The 17,243-nt window shown below is 42.2% G+C and overlaps 1 protein-coding gene across 9 annotated transcripts in view; it reads right to left on the minus strand.

Moving 5' to 3' along the window:
- Positions 1-17,243, minus strand: part of CPEB4 (cytoplasmic polyadenylation element binding protein 4) — a 293,293-nt gene that overhangs the window by 35,108 nt on the left and 240,942 nt on the right. For 6 of the 9 annotated variants that reach the window (XM_089769517.1, XM_075900275.2, XM_075900270.2 and 3 more), the window contains 5 exons: positions 15,954-16,043; positions 13,861-13,979; positions 12,734-12,848; positions 12,277-12,458; positions 3,250-7,083 (listed from right to left, as the gene is read on the minus strand). In XM_089769517.1, the coding sequence (XP_089625643.1) occupies positions 6,856-7,083; positions 12,277-12,458; positions 12,734-12,848; positions 13,861-13,979; positions 15,954-16,043 (734 nt within the window). In that variant the 3' untranslated portion in view covers positions 3,250-6,855. Of the gene's footprint in view, positions 1-3,249; positions 7,084-12,276; positions 12,459-12,733; positions 12,849-13,860; positions 13,980-15,953; positions 16,044-17,243 lie in introns of those variants that run through there. The other 3 variants (XM_075900271.2, XM_075900273.2, XM_075900272.2) reach the window with 1 other exon arrangement.

Genomic DNA, 17,243 nt, shown 5'->3' on the forward strand with positions numbered 1-17,243 from the left:
CTGGCAAATGCGAGTGCAGGGAAAGCCTCCAGACCGTGCGCTGGCATACTGCTATCTCCCCAGCCCGGGGTGGGGGCGGAGCACTTCTTCCCTGCGCTGTGAAGCTTGGGGCTTTCCACCCCCAGATCCCTGCAGCAGGAAGCCAGTGCTGATGCTCCAACCTTGCGGGGGAGGAAAGAGGTCAAAGCTGCAGTGCCAGGCAAAGGGGGCCTGGGCTGCTCAAGTCAGTGCTGCGTGGTACCTCCTTGTCTGCCTTGCAGAAGCACCACACACTGTTGCAGCACTGCACGTGTCTAGACAGGAGAGAGCCAACTGGGCTTGGGTGTCAGCAGGGCAAATTGATGGTGGACTCAGGACGTGGCCACTCGGGGCACAGCAGAGATTGGAGTGGAGGGTGGGCAGAGAAGCAGGACACCTCACCCTGCACCTGGCACTTGAGCCTGCTGGCCCAGCAGCCTGAGAGTGCCAAGAACAGCAGCAGCACAAGTAAGCGGCCTTGGAGCAAGTTGTGGCACCCAGGGCATAGGAGCCAGCCTCTGATCCCAGCACAGGTGGGCCGCACCCTGTACCTCTCACCAGCCGAAGCAGCCCCTGGGCTGCGGGACAGGCCGCCTGAAAGGCTGTGGTCAGAGCTGAGTGGGCAGGACCTTTGGCAGGTGGTATCTGCCCAGATAGGGCAGCCAGGCAGCTTTGCTGGTCCCCCAACAGTGTCTGGGGCAGGGACCCCATGCAACAGCACAGATTATGTATGATGTAATTGTCCCCCCCGCAGGATTTTTTTTTAAAATAGATTATATATATAGCAGGGGAATGAGTGTTAGGCTGGTGTGCTAACAATTTTTTTTGTAAGTAAAACCACCTCTAATCAATAAAACAATAATAGAGGTACGAGAGCTTTAATTAATACTTATGTAAAGAGCCAAGGCACTAGCTGGAGAAAGGTTGATTCCACCTGGGATTGTTGGCTGGCACAAAATGCAGTAATGAGAAATTCATTACTAAGGATAAATTCACAGTTTTCTTCAAATTTATGTTCAAGACCCCATTACACTGCTGACCAGGGGAGGCCCTAGACTAGCTGCTAACAACTGGTACCCTAGGTGAATCATGCAATCGGTGCCCCCACCTCCAAACCCCTCAATGATATTGTGCCACCACTTGGTGCCCCATTTAACTTGGTGCCGTAGGCGACCGCCTAATTCGCCTATGTGGACGGGCCGCCCCTGCTGCTGACAGTTATCTTAAAATACCTGTTTTGAGGGGACAGGTGACAAACCAGTTAGTTGTGGAACTCTCAATGGTAAGTCTCTGAATGAAAACTACACACATCTTCTGAAGTCAATGTGAGTAGACCTCAATCCTGCTGAGAACTGAGCAGCCAGACCTGCCAATGGAAATTAAAGTTGTCCTGTACCTCATATGAGATGCTCAGCAGTTGGCAGGACAGATCCTCTTAAACTGAAACTTAAGTTGATGGTACAGGGAATTAATCACTCAGATGAGCAGCTCCTTTACATGTAATGAGTAGGGTTCTAGGAAAATGTCACAAAAGGCATGGATTTGATTCTTTTGTTGGCAAAATATACTATTTGTGGGAATTTCTGTATTTTCTTGGGAGGCACGCACACATATACAAATCCATAGAGTTCCACCATGTGGAAGGCAACCTCCTTACCAGCCAATTTGGCTTCTCTAAATTTAAGCATTCTTAACTTATCCATTGTGATAGAGTAACAGAAGCTACAGCTCTACATTTCTAAATTTTAGAGTCAAAGTCTCCTGTTTAAAGCTTCATAATATACATGGCTAGAACATTTTATAAAAAGCCTTAGTATTTTTCCTTTGAGGAGCTTCAAAGTATGTTTGGAGTTGGAGTGAATCTGTAAGGGCTTTTGTCCGTTCCATGGCTCTAGCCCACATTTGGCTAAGCTTTTTGACCTGGTCCACACTGTTACTTCTGAGACTGCATTGCAAGTGACTCAGGACTGTTCTCATTAGATGTATTGCCTGCCAATTAAGTTTAATTCTCAGCCAACATTCCATTATTTCTGCTTTGTCTTGGGCTTATCTTTGTCCGTTAATTACTAGCGGAAGAAAAGCAAATGGAAGAGGAGACTGAGCATTTGGCTACTACTCTTTGGTCTACTTGACATGCTGAAGACTGCACAAATAAAAATAGACACTGGAGTGCTGAGGCTCACAACAAAAGTCACACACAACACTAGTCCATGATGTCAGTATCTCATGAGCACCAAATTAACAAAATATAACTAGTATTGAACTCCTCAGACTGTTCTCCCAGCACGCCATTAGCAGGTAGCCGGATACAAAACGGCTAATACCTACAGTTCTTCTCAATGTCCCCGATTTATGGGCTTGATTCTGTAGCGTTGAGCCGCCCCTACTCATGTGGATTTCACCTGAGAGCACCAGAAGTTTTTAACCACCCCACCAAATGAAGGTTTAAGTCCATAGAAATTTTGACTTGATTAGGGTCTACAGGATTTGGCCCTAAGAATGTAGCACACTGTATACCAAGACATGTCTGTACACTCCATCAAAAAAAAAAAAATCACATTCCAGGCTCTACAGGGTTTCAACCAGAGAAACAGTAAAGCATTGTCTCCACAAAGACTGATGCTTTAGTGTTTTAAAATAAAAAGGTTAAGAAGAAATTTGAATTAAAAGTTTTATTCATTCAACATCTCACATTACAAATATTTAAAAATTATATGCATACTGGTATAAATAGTCATTTGCAAACTATTTAATAACATTAATTTTCCACTAGCACTTCAACAAATGAACTCTTTAAAAAAAGTAACTTGTGTTATATAACTTAGAGAATAGAACATACAAAAATATGAACTTAAATGTGAAAATTACTTTAATAAAAATGAATTACCCTTATTTAAAATGCTATAATAAATACTACAACCTCCCCATACACAGTAAAAACTATATGGAAATTCAGCCAAGTAGTACAATTAACTGACATACTTAAATAACTTTTCCTTCTGATAATATGAGCAATACATTGGGGAAAAACATATTAGGGATTAGTAAAAACTAGACACCCACGTGCTAAAAGTTTCATGTCCAAAAAATATAACAAAAATCTGATGAAAATTATAAAAACTAATTATACTTTAAAATTTAAAAATATAAAAAATAAAACAGTTGAATACAATATTGTCCCAATTCTTACAATGCTATCAATCACAGTAGCTTTAAAATAAGATAATAAAATAAAGCAAATGACCAAACCTCTTTTATTCCTTTTTAAAAATAATCTCAAATTTACATTAGTAGAAAGATTGATTTCTGATTCTTTTCTTTAGAAACACCAGCAAGAAAGAGGATTTACTAGAACAGTAGAAAATGACATTTTTAAATGTCTGCAATTAAAAACAAAGAATTACACTGCAAAGATCTTCCAGAAGTCTGAAATAAGTATTGCACATAACTTGAAGTTAACTTGCCACAATTCATCACATTCAAGTTTTAAATCACCTTTTAACAGAAGGTTTTAACTCTTCAAAAACAAAAGGGGTGAATTATCAAGTCTTTCCAACAGCATCCTTATAAAACGTTAGATTCATTCACTGCAAGTTTTTAAATTTGCATTCTGCAGAGGTCTGTGTATGGAGAAGTATATACTATACCAAAAAGCACAGGGCAGTGGGGGTCCTTTACATATAAAGTAATCAGAAACACTTTATTTTACACTGCAGAAATAACCATGTAATTACTCTGTAACTACATTGTAAATACATGGCCAGTGCCATGCTAGCGTGATAGAACTACATGCTTAACCCTTTTGCAAACTGAAGTGACACCTTAAGATTTGTAAACTAATTGCAGGTTAATTATGTTTGGAGTGACATGGTAACTCCAACTACAAATCCCATGTAAATTAGAAGGACATGTAATCACTATCTAAGTACAGAGTAATATATGTAATTGTTTATGCCCTGTAAATTGAAGTGTAACCAAATAATCTGTAAACACGCTTGTCACACAATCACAAGTGAATATTAGTAGAATAACAATTTCTTACATTAGTCATGCATACTAACATTACATGCCTGCCACATAGCAGGCTTGCTTTTATTTCTTTAAATATAATTTAAAAGAGCAGACACCTTTCTGCATCAAACACCTAACATCAATTTGTTATTAATATTAAAAATGGCTAAACATTCACCAAAAACATCTGCATTTGTGTATAATTTTTAAAAACTTAGTAAGAAGCGTTAGACAATTTTGATGTTACTTTACTTTTAAATTTCTACACTACGTTTATGCATGTAATTTTTGAGGGTCTAAAGACAGTGTCATTTGTCACTTTCATGCTTTTTTTTCTTCTTTAATTCTCAACTTTACATATATATTTCTTAAATTATATGTACACCAAATACATGGTGCTGGGCTAAGATGTTTAAGCAACATGCTTTCTTTTCTCTGCAGATTCTAAAATAGCATTGCCAGTGCACAACATCCATAATTCAAAATGTATGCAGAGCACTGAAATGTATAAAAAGCAGAATATAAGAAAATAAAATTTATTAAAATTATTTATATTAAAAAATGAAGTATATGAAGATCTCTCAGTAATAAAAGTACAAAAAGCTACTCTTTGCAATATGAAAAATTGAGGTATTGCATAAAGAGATATCCCGTCAGTGAAAAGTGTGCCTAAAAATGCTCACTGTTGGAAAAACAAGATATACAAAAGTAGTGCATAACAAATATACATTATGTGCATGACAAAATAAGTTAGCTACAAAAACACTGTACCGAAATTCAGCAGGTCATGTACAAAGGGAAAATTATTATTCAAAGCTAGTTCTCAAACAGTGTTATTTCTTGTAATGGTAACCCATCTCACCTGTTTACTGGGTAGATCGGCACAATAGCATACCCCAAGCCACCTAACAAGCATTAAAAAAATTAAAAGGAACATTCCAACTATAATTATGGACTTCAGAGAAAAAAAAGTCCCTGACAATCTACACAAGAGCACTCTCCATTTGCATTACTGTTGTCAATATTTTCAGGGATTTCATTAAAAGCAGCTCCCTTTCTTTACTTGACTAGTAGACAGCAAATGTCTCCATTTTGACCTTTGGAACTTAATATGGTATAGTTCATTAAAGCCTGTATTGAAAATAAAAACTGCTTCTCATAAAGATAATTTTGGGGGTTAGGGAACTCACAGAGTAGATGTTTTCTGCAGCTCCAAGACAAATCTTTGGTTTGAGAGAATCTAGGATGGTACCATGCCAGTCAGACAGATCAGAAGATTGCCATTGGATTGGTTTGTTTTACACACTGTGACACAGTAATTTTATAAATTGATCAGGTCAGTACTTAAAATCAAGCTTTGGAATAGTCTCTTGATGTCCTAACAGGACATCAAGAGACTATTTCAAACAAAACTCCCACCTCACCCATAAGCATTCAGTTAACACAATACATGTTAATGCTCCTCAAGCTGGAGTTTTTTTTATAATAAAGCATGCTTTAACTTAGCAAAGTTGGCACTTTGGTCACCTGTAATTCTTTATTTCCCCATGCTTAGTTCTGAAGAAAAGGATTCTTAGTTAGGATTCTCTCTACAGGAAGAGTAAGATGGGCATATGCCTCTTTGCTCAGATTTACACTTCTTAATTCATCAAACAGTGCAAAACACATGTACTTAGCTATTTATGTTTTCTATCTTGTAGCTAGCTAAGTTAGAGAATAATAAAACTGACTTTACATCCAAGAGTAAAACCAATTAGCAGCCAATTATTAGTTTGTGATACAGTGAAACATCCGAACTTCAATAAAATCAATGATATCCTTGAGGTATCTTTTATTTTTCATGTCAAAATGGAGAGCAAAGGCCGGCCCCTGATGAATGTTAGTACATTAGGATATAGAGTTATATATAACCATCAAAAATAAAATCTATACGTTTGTCCTTTAGGAGAGGAAATGCCAGTTTATTAATTATTACTCTAGCTTTGGTAGCATTTCTAGGGAAGTAACCAGATAATTGAGTTCTCTCTTTTTAAAGAAAAATAATAAATAAGTGTACTCCCTTCCTCTAGTAAGAATTTTACTCAGCTTTTACATTTGGGGACCTTTTAAAGGTATTTGTTCTGATGAAAATATATACTAAGCTCTGCCTATTTGACTAGTACTGTGAATGTGGCTAGAAGTTAAGAGACATGGTGAGATATATCCTGTCAGCCTCAAATTCAGCATAAAACCCCTTAACATAAGTAAAATAATTGTTATGAGCTGCTTCAATCTTGCTCATGCATTTTTGTTGCTTTAAACATGCTTTTTCTTGTCAATAGGCAATTGCTAGCTTCTTCCATTGCTGTAAAACTTAAAATGAAGAAAAGGCAAAAAACAGGCTTCTTTTGGTGGGGCAAAGGAGGGGAGTGTCAGAACAGACTAATAGTGTTATTGTTGCATGGTTATTTTAATAAAAGTATTCTTATGTTTTTATTAACAATAATTTAATTAAAAAACAAAATATTCTATCATTTCATTTCTCAATGTTTTTTTCTCTCCTCTAAGAAAATGTTGCATGAAGGAAGTGTCCTCTTGATACCAAAGACAAGAGGAGGTAACTTACATGCAACGTTATCATTACGAAAAGGAGTTCCCAATACAGTTTTCAATGACAAAATTCTACAAAATACCTATATTATAGGCCATTCTTTCTTTATACTATTGTTAAATTACATACTACAAAAGGACATGCTATCTTGAATAAGGGGGATGGTGTAGAAGGGATCAGGATAACAGAAGAGTGCACTTATTTTGAGGCCTGCATATGAGCACTGCAGTAATCTTTTAGTTCCAGCGGAATGAAATATGTCTTGGGCGATCTCCTCCCTCCTTCACCAGGGGCTTGTGGAATTCCCTGCCAGCACGTGAGTGGATAGCAGCCCAGCAATATTCACAGTAATACTGCAGACAGGTAACATTAGCACAGAAAAATGGAGCAAATTTTCCACCACAACGGGCCCCCTGACATTCATCGCACAGCTGATCATCCAAGACATATGGCTTAACTTCCACCTGCATTCAAAAAACAAGTTTACAATACTTAATGACTGTGCAGGTGATGCTCTCAGTGTATGCTATTTACATTGTGGCAGAACCTTGATGCCCTAATCACGATTTTGTGGGAATAGGTATTTTGTATGTATACACACACACACACAAAACAGTCTTTTCTTCTCATTGTAGACATCAAAGACAGATAGAAAAAAATAAATATAAGTTCTTTCAGTTTTGTCTGTTGAACAATCCTGCCCCATTTTACATTTGATCAAGATTCTGTAGTTTGTGGTTTTTCATTTTTGGTTGAGTCTCAGCTTAGGAAAGCTGTTGAATATCAGTGTTGCACAAGCAGTTGTCTGTACAAGGGTGAATGAACTGGTTTTGTTCCAGAACTTGTGCAACCAGAGTCATATCAAAATCAAAGGAGGATACGGCAGATTTATTTAGTTACAGGAATTACTGTTCACAAAATTCTCTTTCAGACAGGAACGTAAATTATTTACACAACATTAAGAAAATTATTTGCACAACATTGCAACTTCAACACACATATTTGGGAAGTCCGTATTAAGGATGTCAACATGTAGTCGAGTACACGATTAACTGATAAGCCTACGCTTATCGGCTAATCTTATCGACTACATGCATTTCTCCCCTCCCCCCACTGCCTCTGTATCAGAGGCAGCAAGGGCAGGGGGAGCAGGAGCCAGCTTTTAAAGCCAGCTCCCCACGAGCACTGGATCCACAAAGCTACCAGCCCCACCACCCAAGCTGCTGTCTCTGATCGAGAGGCAGCAGCATGGAGGGCAAGGGGGACAGGTGGGAGTCATGCAGGAAGCCGGCTTTCAAGCCAACTCCCCATGCATACTGGCTCACGTAAGCAGCTCCTCCACCCCCACCCCGCTGCCTCTATCAGAGGCAGCAGCAGGTAGGAAGCAGGAGAGCCTGCTCCATGGGATCCTGATGCAGCTTCTGTCCACAGGGAGTTCAGACTCCCCCATGAACTGGGGTGCTGCCACACTGCACTGCTGCTTCTGTATCAGAGGCAGCAGTGTGGGGCAGCAGGCAGGAGCTGGTTTTTAAACTGGCTCCTCTTGCAGACTGGCTCCCGCCTGCCACTCTGTGCTGCTGCTTCTAATATAGAGGTAGCAGCACCCAGTAGCAGGGGACTCCCTGGGAATGGTGTCAGGAGTGCACTGGCTGCTGGCCCTACCCCTGGGGACTATCAAATAATCATGTAACCGATAATACGTTGTGCGGTTACATGGCTATTCAATTAATTGCTAACATCTCTAGTCTATATTTCCATTTATTTTCAAGATTCATTTTATCCTTAAACAACAAATTCTCCATTTAGTTTGCTTCATCTTCCTCTAGTACTTCCATTTCATCCGGGAGATGTAATTAATCTCATTAACAGTAAATGAGTAATTAGAACAGTACAGATTTCACATCAATGGTTCTCAGCTTGCAATCCAAGGACCACTTGCTGCCCAATCAGCACACAGCTATGGCCCACATGACAATTTCAGGGCCATATAGGTAGTATATATTAGGGATGTAAAAATGAGATTAAAAATGTAACCATAAAAATCATAGCAGTTATATGCACTGCAGGCTTTGCAGTATAAAGCTAAAATAAGATTTATACTGCAGAGCCTGCAGCAAAGCCTCCCCTGGGAGCGGGGGAGCAGGAGCTGCTGCTAGCCCCTCTCTTAGGGAGGAGGCTCTGCTGCTAGTCCCACACCTGGGGATGCTTCACTGTGGGCTCTGCAGCTGGCTCCCACTTTCTCTGGTGGCCCCATTGGCTTTACTGCAGGCTATGGAATACAACTATACAAATGACATCGAGAATAAGATTCTTAGCTGTAATCTAGCCTGTGTGCGCGCCACTGTAGCACAGGAAAAAAACCAGAAAGCACATATATCTTCCTAGCTCAGGATTTTCTAGGTATGGAAGAATTCTGACTCCATGTAGTTCCCATGTAAATCCCTACATAGGAAAAAAGGAGGGGGTAGGGAAGGGATCATGGTCCAAGTATGCTACACTTTTGCAATCCCCAGCTGAAGATGACCCACTGTGGATCCCCCAGCTAACACATTCTGAAGCAGCATAGAGACTAAGGATGTTAAGAGGGGGTAACAACTAATTGTGTAGTCGATACAAATTGTATCGACTACACAATTAGTCAATAAGAGAAGGCATTTAGTCCCAGCTTGTGCTGGGTCCAGGAGCTACCCCTCTGCAGCTCTGCAGTTTAAATGTAGTAAGAGCTGGGCTGGGCTCTTACTACATTTAAGCCCCAGAGCTGCAGCAAGGGTAGTTCCTGGATCTGGTGCGAGCCAGGATTGAGCTGGGCTTGCTCAGTCCCAGCTCACGCTGGGTTCAGCAGCCCCCATGGATATGGGCTGCTGCCAGAGCAGCCTGTGTTTGCAATCAGCCTAGGCCGCTTCGGACATGGGCTGCTGCATGGCAACAATCCCTGACCATTGTTTGCGGCCAGCCCCAGCCACCGAGACTACTCCAGCAATGGTCCGTTTGGGGGGGGGGGGGGTCTCAGCTCTCTACTGGGAGCCCCCGTGGATAGGGGCTGCTCCGCAGAAGGTGGAGCAGCCTCCCCTGCCCGCTCCCTGCTGCTGCCTCTGAAAGAGGCAGCTGCACGGAAGCAGGGCAGGTGGCACCACAGAGATGGTGGGGGGGGGGGGGGAAACTAGCTTTCAAGCCAGCTCCCCCGAGCACCAGCTCCAGCTCCCCCTTTGCTGTGTCTGATTCTAAGGCAGGGAGGTGGAGGGGGAGAGAAATGCGAGGAGTCAATTCAACTACTCGCTTACACTCCTAATAGAGAGGCTGTTGTCAAGCACACTAGCAACCAACATAGAACAGGCCCCAGAATCAGGAGTTGCATCCAGTTATATTGTGGTGGTTCTTCTCTCCTACATTCAAAGGAAGCCAGTCACTATTGAGAATTTAATCTATATCTAACCAGCCCACACAACTGTAGGTTTCATTTTGAGACAGTAGAACACGTGAGCTAACAAGGTCTGTTCTGAAGATGTGAAAGGTGGATGGGAACTTTGTATTCTTGCCACCCTCACTGTTTAACACAGAAAGCTGGGGAAGAAAATCCTGTTGACACTCTGTAGTTTCCTTTTTCTCAAGGAATAACGGGAGAACCTTTCCAGGTTCTAAAGAAGGTCAAATATGCAATCAGTGTAACTCAGTACTGAATATCTGGACAAATGAGTGTTTTGATGCTGATCTCTGAAGTCTAGCAGTGCTTACTTTTATTTAGCAACAATAACATTCAGCATTTATTTACCATCTTCACATTCAAAATGTTCTTTTAATTAGCCATTCCAGTATCTTATCACTCTTTAAAAAAAACCAACCAGAAATGGGGAAACTGAGGCAGGGGAGATAGCTCTGATTGTACAATCCTTGTTCAGAAATAGCAAGGACTTAAACAGTCCCATTGGCTTCAATGGGACTATTCACCCACATGCTCACTTATGCAAGCAGAGGTTGCACAATTGGGCTTTGGTAGTGATTTGTTCAAAGCCACAGAGGGAATCCATATCAGAGCCAAGATTAGGACAAAGGAGTTCCTGATTCCCAGTGCCATGCTCAAATCACTGAAAGACTACAGCTTGTCTGCACAGACTTTGAGGACAGAATGGAAGTAAAATTATAAGAGCAGTTCTGTCATCCAACAGTAGTGAGAGAATGCTGGAGTTTAAGGGAAGTGGTGTTTTTGTTTTTTTTTAAGAAAATGAAAGACTATACAATTGCAGAAAGCAAAACCTGAGATGCAGAACTAAATGAAGCAAAGAGTGGCAGTAACAACCTGCAATCCTGTTTCATTTATAGTCCAGGACACTGAAACCTTTCAGATTACCAACATGGATTTCTTATATGTGAAGCAGAAACAAAAAGCAGAGGTGCACACAGTGTAGCTAAAACTGGTACACGTCATTTATATTAGAGTGAGGACAACTCTGCTCCTTCTTAAATTGTCTCTTTAAAAAGTTAACTTGACATAACACAATAATGAAAATTTCTAAGGCAGATGGGGAGGGTTATGTGTCTATACATATTTACAGCATACTCTATAATACACTCTCACCATGCTCTTTCAGGAACAGTCCCACAATTTCCTGCATCAGCGGTCACTTAATGGGGTCAGGAAGGGATTTCTCTTCCCCCAATTCAATATATTTTTGTTGTTATTGGGGTCAAGGTGTGGGGCTTTTCTTCCTCTTAAGCATCTAAGGGTACGTCTAGACTACATGCCTCTGGCGACAGAGGCATGTAGATTAGACTACCCAGCATAGGAAAATGAAGCAGCGATTTAAATAATCGCCGCTTCATTTACATTTAAATGGCTGCTGCGCTGAGCCGATCAGCAGTAATCTGGATGCTCCGCGGTCGACATCAAAGGCATTTGTCGACCTCCCAGGTATGCCGGGGCGGGGGGGAGGGGGTGAAGAGAGGGAGGGAGGAGGAGAGCTCAAGCCGGTACTGGAGAAGGGGAAGTCGGCTTAAAACCCAGTTCCCCTCTGTCCAGTACAGTCTCCACAGGGGCCAGAGGGGAAATGGCACGAGCGGGGATTGAAACAGTCCCGCTGCTGCTCCTCTCCCTTTGGAATGTACAAGAGCTGCCTGTGGCTCGTGTACATTTCAAAGGAAGAGGAACAGAGGGAACCTGTGCCAGTGGGGACTGCTTTGCTCCCCACTGCCACGGGTTCCCGCTGTCTCTCTCCCTTTGAAATGTGTACGAGCTGGAGGTCAGACTAGATGATCTGGTGGTCCCTTCTGGAAAAACACAGTCTCACCTTCCAGTATCAGGTTCTGCCTATCCTTTATGGTTATGCACACTGGAGGCAGGGAAAACAAGAACTGCTTCCTCTTTCAAAAATGCTTCACTCCATCCCTTTGCCTCAGCCTTCAGGGTTAGACAGCCTCAGAGTGGGAATACGCTATACTCCTATGAAGGGCTATGGCAGCTGGCATGATCCCTCTATGTGCCAGGGAGTTAATGGAGGCATTCTACCTCTAGGTTACCTTCCAGTGCACCATGGGCTGTGCTCACATAGCACAATCTAAATGTAAGGTATGCAGTAAGTCTATATGTAATATTTCATCTTCACAACGATATTTACATGGAAACAAGACATTTCTGAACAAACAAAATATGCTTGAGTCCTTACCCGTTTATCTATCTCTCCATGCTGCAGCTGAACAAAGCGGGCACTGATAGCAGCTATGTAACTTTGTTGATTAGAAAACGCAACCCGCCCAGCTCCTTTTGGGTATTTCAGCTCAGGATCTGTGTCAATTCCAGCATAGCACACCCCTCCATACAGCCGGTCCATTATCATTGCAAGTTCCACTAAACCGAAACACACATATAGTTAGGTAGATTTTTATTTTCTAAATCTCCTCTCTGCTATTCTAAGCATTGGACATGCATGTTTATTTGTACTTCTGTCACTAACTACAGTTATATAGCATCAGTAAGATTTACCTTTTTCAAACAATAATATGTTTACAGTTTCTCCCAAGATACTCTGCTGAAATAACTCCCACTATTGTCACAAAGCAGTAAAGCTAATTGTACAACATACCACAATTAGCATGCCAGAGGCTGCAACATGTGTACTATACCTGCCCGTAATGGCCGAGGAACGCCTCCAACAAAAATAGTTTTTCGTGGATCAAGAGGCTGCGAACCATCCATCACAAAGTCACTATCACTTAGATTCCAAGGCCTGATCTGAACCTATGGCCAGAAAACAAACTTTTGTTTACTGTTCCTAATTCAGATTAAGAGTTAATTTAAGTATTTTAGCAATATCAACTATCAGTTACAATGTAACCTTCCTGATGGTAAAACTTTCAAATGGTATGAGTGACTGTACATCAACTATCAATTAGGCTAGCTAGCGACAAGCAACCTAGGCTAGTGAGTGGACCACACAAATGGCCTACCTTCATCTCAGTGGAGCGCAAGACTAGTTTTGCTAATTGTGCTTGCAGACCTAGAATTTGCAGGGTGCACCAACTGGAACATAGCACTCTTTCGACTGGATACGTGACTCTCACAGTCAATATTGTGTGTAATCAGCACACACCTCACTTCACATGCCCTTGCTTATGTGCATGTCACTTTAGTAATATCAATAGGAAAAACACTGAGGATGGAAAGCAGCAGAATCTGTAGAGCCAGCATGTAGGTAAGATAAACAAGTGTCTTATGGACCATACGTAGAACCCTGATGGGCAACATGCGGCCCAAGCCACAGACTGCCCATCAACAATTAGGTGCTGATGCCAATGGTGACCTAAGCACATCAAATTTCATCTTGTTATTTAATTGATATGAAATATACAAGTTCTTCCTGTTAATGTGATGAATTACACAATCCAATCATGCTATATAAAGTTTACAAGTACATGTGTCCATGATTTTTGTGCTGTTGTGAGAGTAAGCTGTAGTGCAGGCATCAGGCTAATCACTACCTTAATAAATAATGGTTCCTGCATGCATGACTATGCATAGTTTATTTACTAATCAACAATTTCTGCTGTTTGCCAACAGAGCCCACTGAAATGAACAGGAGTCACTCGGCTTTGGATCAGACTCAGTCAAAGTAACAGTACTAATGCATAATCATACTATCCTCTTTGGACACTAATATATTTCAATTAAGTCAAACATGTATGGCATCTGAAGTGTCCAGTGTATAGCCTCATTTTATACCAACTCTAAAGTACATGAAAATATTACCTACCGGTTTGTCTTTGATAGTGGGGCTGGAGACACAAAGGTAGAGTTTTCCATCTTCTTCAATACATGCATCAATCAGAGCCTGTACAGAGCTTTCATCTTGGAACAGCAAGAATGCATATCCTAGATAAGACAACAATTCTTCAGGAGATTGAGCGATTTACCTTTCTAGGGTTCATGCTATTTAGCATAATGATTTAGGCGCAGACTGTGGGATCAGCCCACATGATTATGCAGCAACATAAAAAGGAACAAACAATAAGACGTCCCACCAATACACACAAACGTTTTCCCTCTGCCACACAGGGAAGCTAGAGAATGTGCTCAGTACTCTGTTCTTATACTTTTTGTGCTGTCAGGTAGAAAGCAAGCAAAGAGGTGGGAACAGGTAGAGCCTTGGCTCCAGCCTACCAGCACAGGTGAGTGTAAATGTGAGGTACAATTTAGGGATGTCAGTGGCTAGCCAGTTAACCATTTAACCAATAAGCAATTGCTTAGTAATTAACAGATCTGGTTAACTGCAATATATCCTCCCATCCCCATCTTCCAGCACATGCTTTGCATGTAAAACTAGGACCAGCAGGCTGGTTCAGTCCCAGCCCGCTGGTCCAAATTTTAAATGGAGAATGCAGGGGAGCCATCTGCCACCTTGTACTGTTCCCTCTGAAACAGAGGCAACAGCACGGGGTGCCTGGCCGAAGCTGGTCTATGCAGGGAGCTGGTTTAAAAACTAGCTTCCACCTGCCACCTCGCACTGCTGCCTCTTTCTTAAACTACTTCCAAGATCCCTAGTACAATTTTGTCTGAGGGCTGCCTAGCTATGCACTCCCCCGTACAAAGAATTAGTTTGTAACATTTTGCATATGATGTAGTCAGAGGTCAGGCACCGTAAAGACTAGAGAAATGAGAGGAAGGAGTTATAGAGAAAGTAAGGGCTGAGTCAGACCAGGAGTAATCTCTCTCTATATTAAAAAAAAACTTTTTCCTGCGGGATGACACAGTGACATCATCAAGTCACTCTGTGTTCTACCTGTCCCCTCCTTCTCTCCCTCCACCCCCCCTCTACCAGTTAAAGCTGACTTCGCTGCTTCCCCTCATCACTTGGAATTGCTATTTTAAACCAAGCCCCTACTGCCGTTCCTCCACCTCCATCCCACAAGGCTTTCAATACCAAGAAACATGGCACAGTAGCCGGCAGAACTTACATCACAGCCATGACAGCCTAAAGGCAGGGGAGAGGGGGGATGCAGTGCTTGGGAAAGCACCTTGGGGACAGGTGCTAGAAGTGGGGCTCCCAGCTGGGCTTATGTGCTAACAGCAGGCTCTTGGGGGTTCCCTGTTGCCAGGCTCTTGGGGAGCCAGAGTATAGTGCCCAGCTGCCCAGAGTCTGGCTGCCCCCACAGAGACACTCTGCCATCCCAGTGGCTGCACTTTCTGCAGCTGCCAGAGTACCCTCGAGCCAGCCAGAGGAGCTGGCAGAAGGGCGTCTCTGGGCCCTGCAGGCAGGGCTGGGGCAATGAGCAGTGCAGGCAGGACCACATGCGAGAGAGGTCAGGACAGCGGCACCCCATGCTGCTGCTTTCCCCACCACAGCAGGCCGCACTGCCCTGGAGCACCACATGCACATGACACTACCTGCACCTTGCTGCATCCCACACGAGGTGGGGGCAGGCACCCCTGCGCCCCCCCAGCTGCTGGAGTTAGAGCTGGGTCTGGCACGCACTGCAGCCAAGATGGGGGTGGGAGGGATTAAGGATGGGAGAGAAAGGACTGTGGCTCGCGGGAGAGAGAGAGGGTCAAGGGGGTCAGGCCTGGCATGGCAGGGGAGGGAGAAGGGGCTTGGGCTGGCAATGGCCAGGGGGAGGAGCACCAGGGTTCCCACCCCCCAGGAGAGTGGGGTTGGCAAGCACAGTGAGCAGGGGGCATAGCCTGCAGGATGTTGCAAGTTACATCATGATTTTAGGGGTATTTTCAACTTGGTATGGGGCAGTGAACAGGACGATCCCTTACACAATGAAAATTACACTTCAAATCCTCACAGTGAAGTCACGGGTTCTGCAATGGTTCTTAAAATAATGTTAAAATCGTGAGAGTTACCTTTAGGAGGAAAATAGGATTTGCTTTCTGCCTTGTGTGGCCAATCCACAATCAAAGGACCAAAGCGACGAAAGCTAGCTGTGATCTCGTCTGAGAGAAAGGAGGAAGAAGGGATAAAAAGGAGCATGATTAGAAGGATAAACTCTACTGAACATAAAAAGCTTTGAGAAACTGGATTTGAGGTAATTTGGTAATATTTTATCCTAACCTATAAACAAATAGACAACTGACAAATTTACTGAGGGAAGAGGAATCTTCATGACTAGTCCAAACATACATTAAATAGTCATGAAAACAGATGAAAGATCCAGATTTTGTCTCTTTATTAAGGGTTACAAATAAAGGCTTGCAGCCCACTAAGTCACAGGAATGAAATCAATGACTATAAATAGCTACAATATCCTAGCTTCAGGCATTCTCCCACATAGAGTTCAAAGTCCAAATCCTTGACTGACTGCTGAGCAGTAAGCTCTTCCAATCTGCCTTGCAATCACAAATAGTTTGGAGAAAAGAGAAGGGAATATCACAAGGCCCAGTCAAGCCTTTTCAGATCACATGCTTGTGCCACATCTGTCTGCATTATCCAAGTTTGACCTCAGACTAACTTACAGTAATACTTGCAGAATGCAGTTATGTAATAACTATAGCTATAGCATAGAATGAGGAGAACACATACGCTACAGTAACAGGAAATAATTACAACACGTATTTCAAATCCTCCTTCCAGTTCAATATTCTGGTAACAATTTATATTTGCTAGTCCTGCAAAAAATGTTCCACTAATTATGACATTGTTCTTTTTGAGCTTAGGTAATTCCCCCCTCGCCACCAAATAGAATGGCCTCTAGTAATAAGGAGTATCTGAACAAGAAGCACCTGTGTAAAAAGCGCAAGTGGTCATAAAATTTCCCATTACTGAAGAGGCATCTGCAAGTTTTAAATGGACTACATTAGCACCTAGGGACAATTACAAATACCTAAATAAATGTTTTCCCAATGGTTTGTCATTTATCCCTTCATCACACTAAGTAGTTTTTTCCACAGAAATGACAAGGTCACCACTTGGATTCACCCCATTTTCTATTATTTTACTAATCACTTCTCTCAAAAACAACAATCTTCCCTCACAGAGAGGTTGGTCATGGACATTTTTGTACAAAGGAAAAGAGACACAGAAGAGAGGGCAACAGTGCTTTTCAGGAGTCCAGGCCCCTCCTACTCTGAGAGCAAAAGACCCTTCTTGTGACTGCAAGACTGATCTCTATCAGTGATTTTCATTATATATCAGAT

Source organism: Pelodiscus sinensis, chromosome 16 (genome assembly GCF_052426305.1).
Source record: "Pelodiscus sinensis isolate ZL-2025 chromosome 16, ASM5242630v1, whole genome shotgun sequence".
NCBI lineage: Eukaryota > Metazoa > Chordata > Testudines > Trionychidae > Pelodiscus > Pelodiscus sinensis.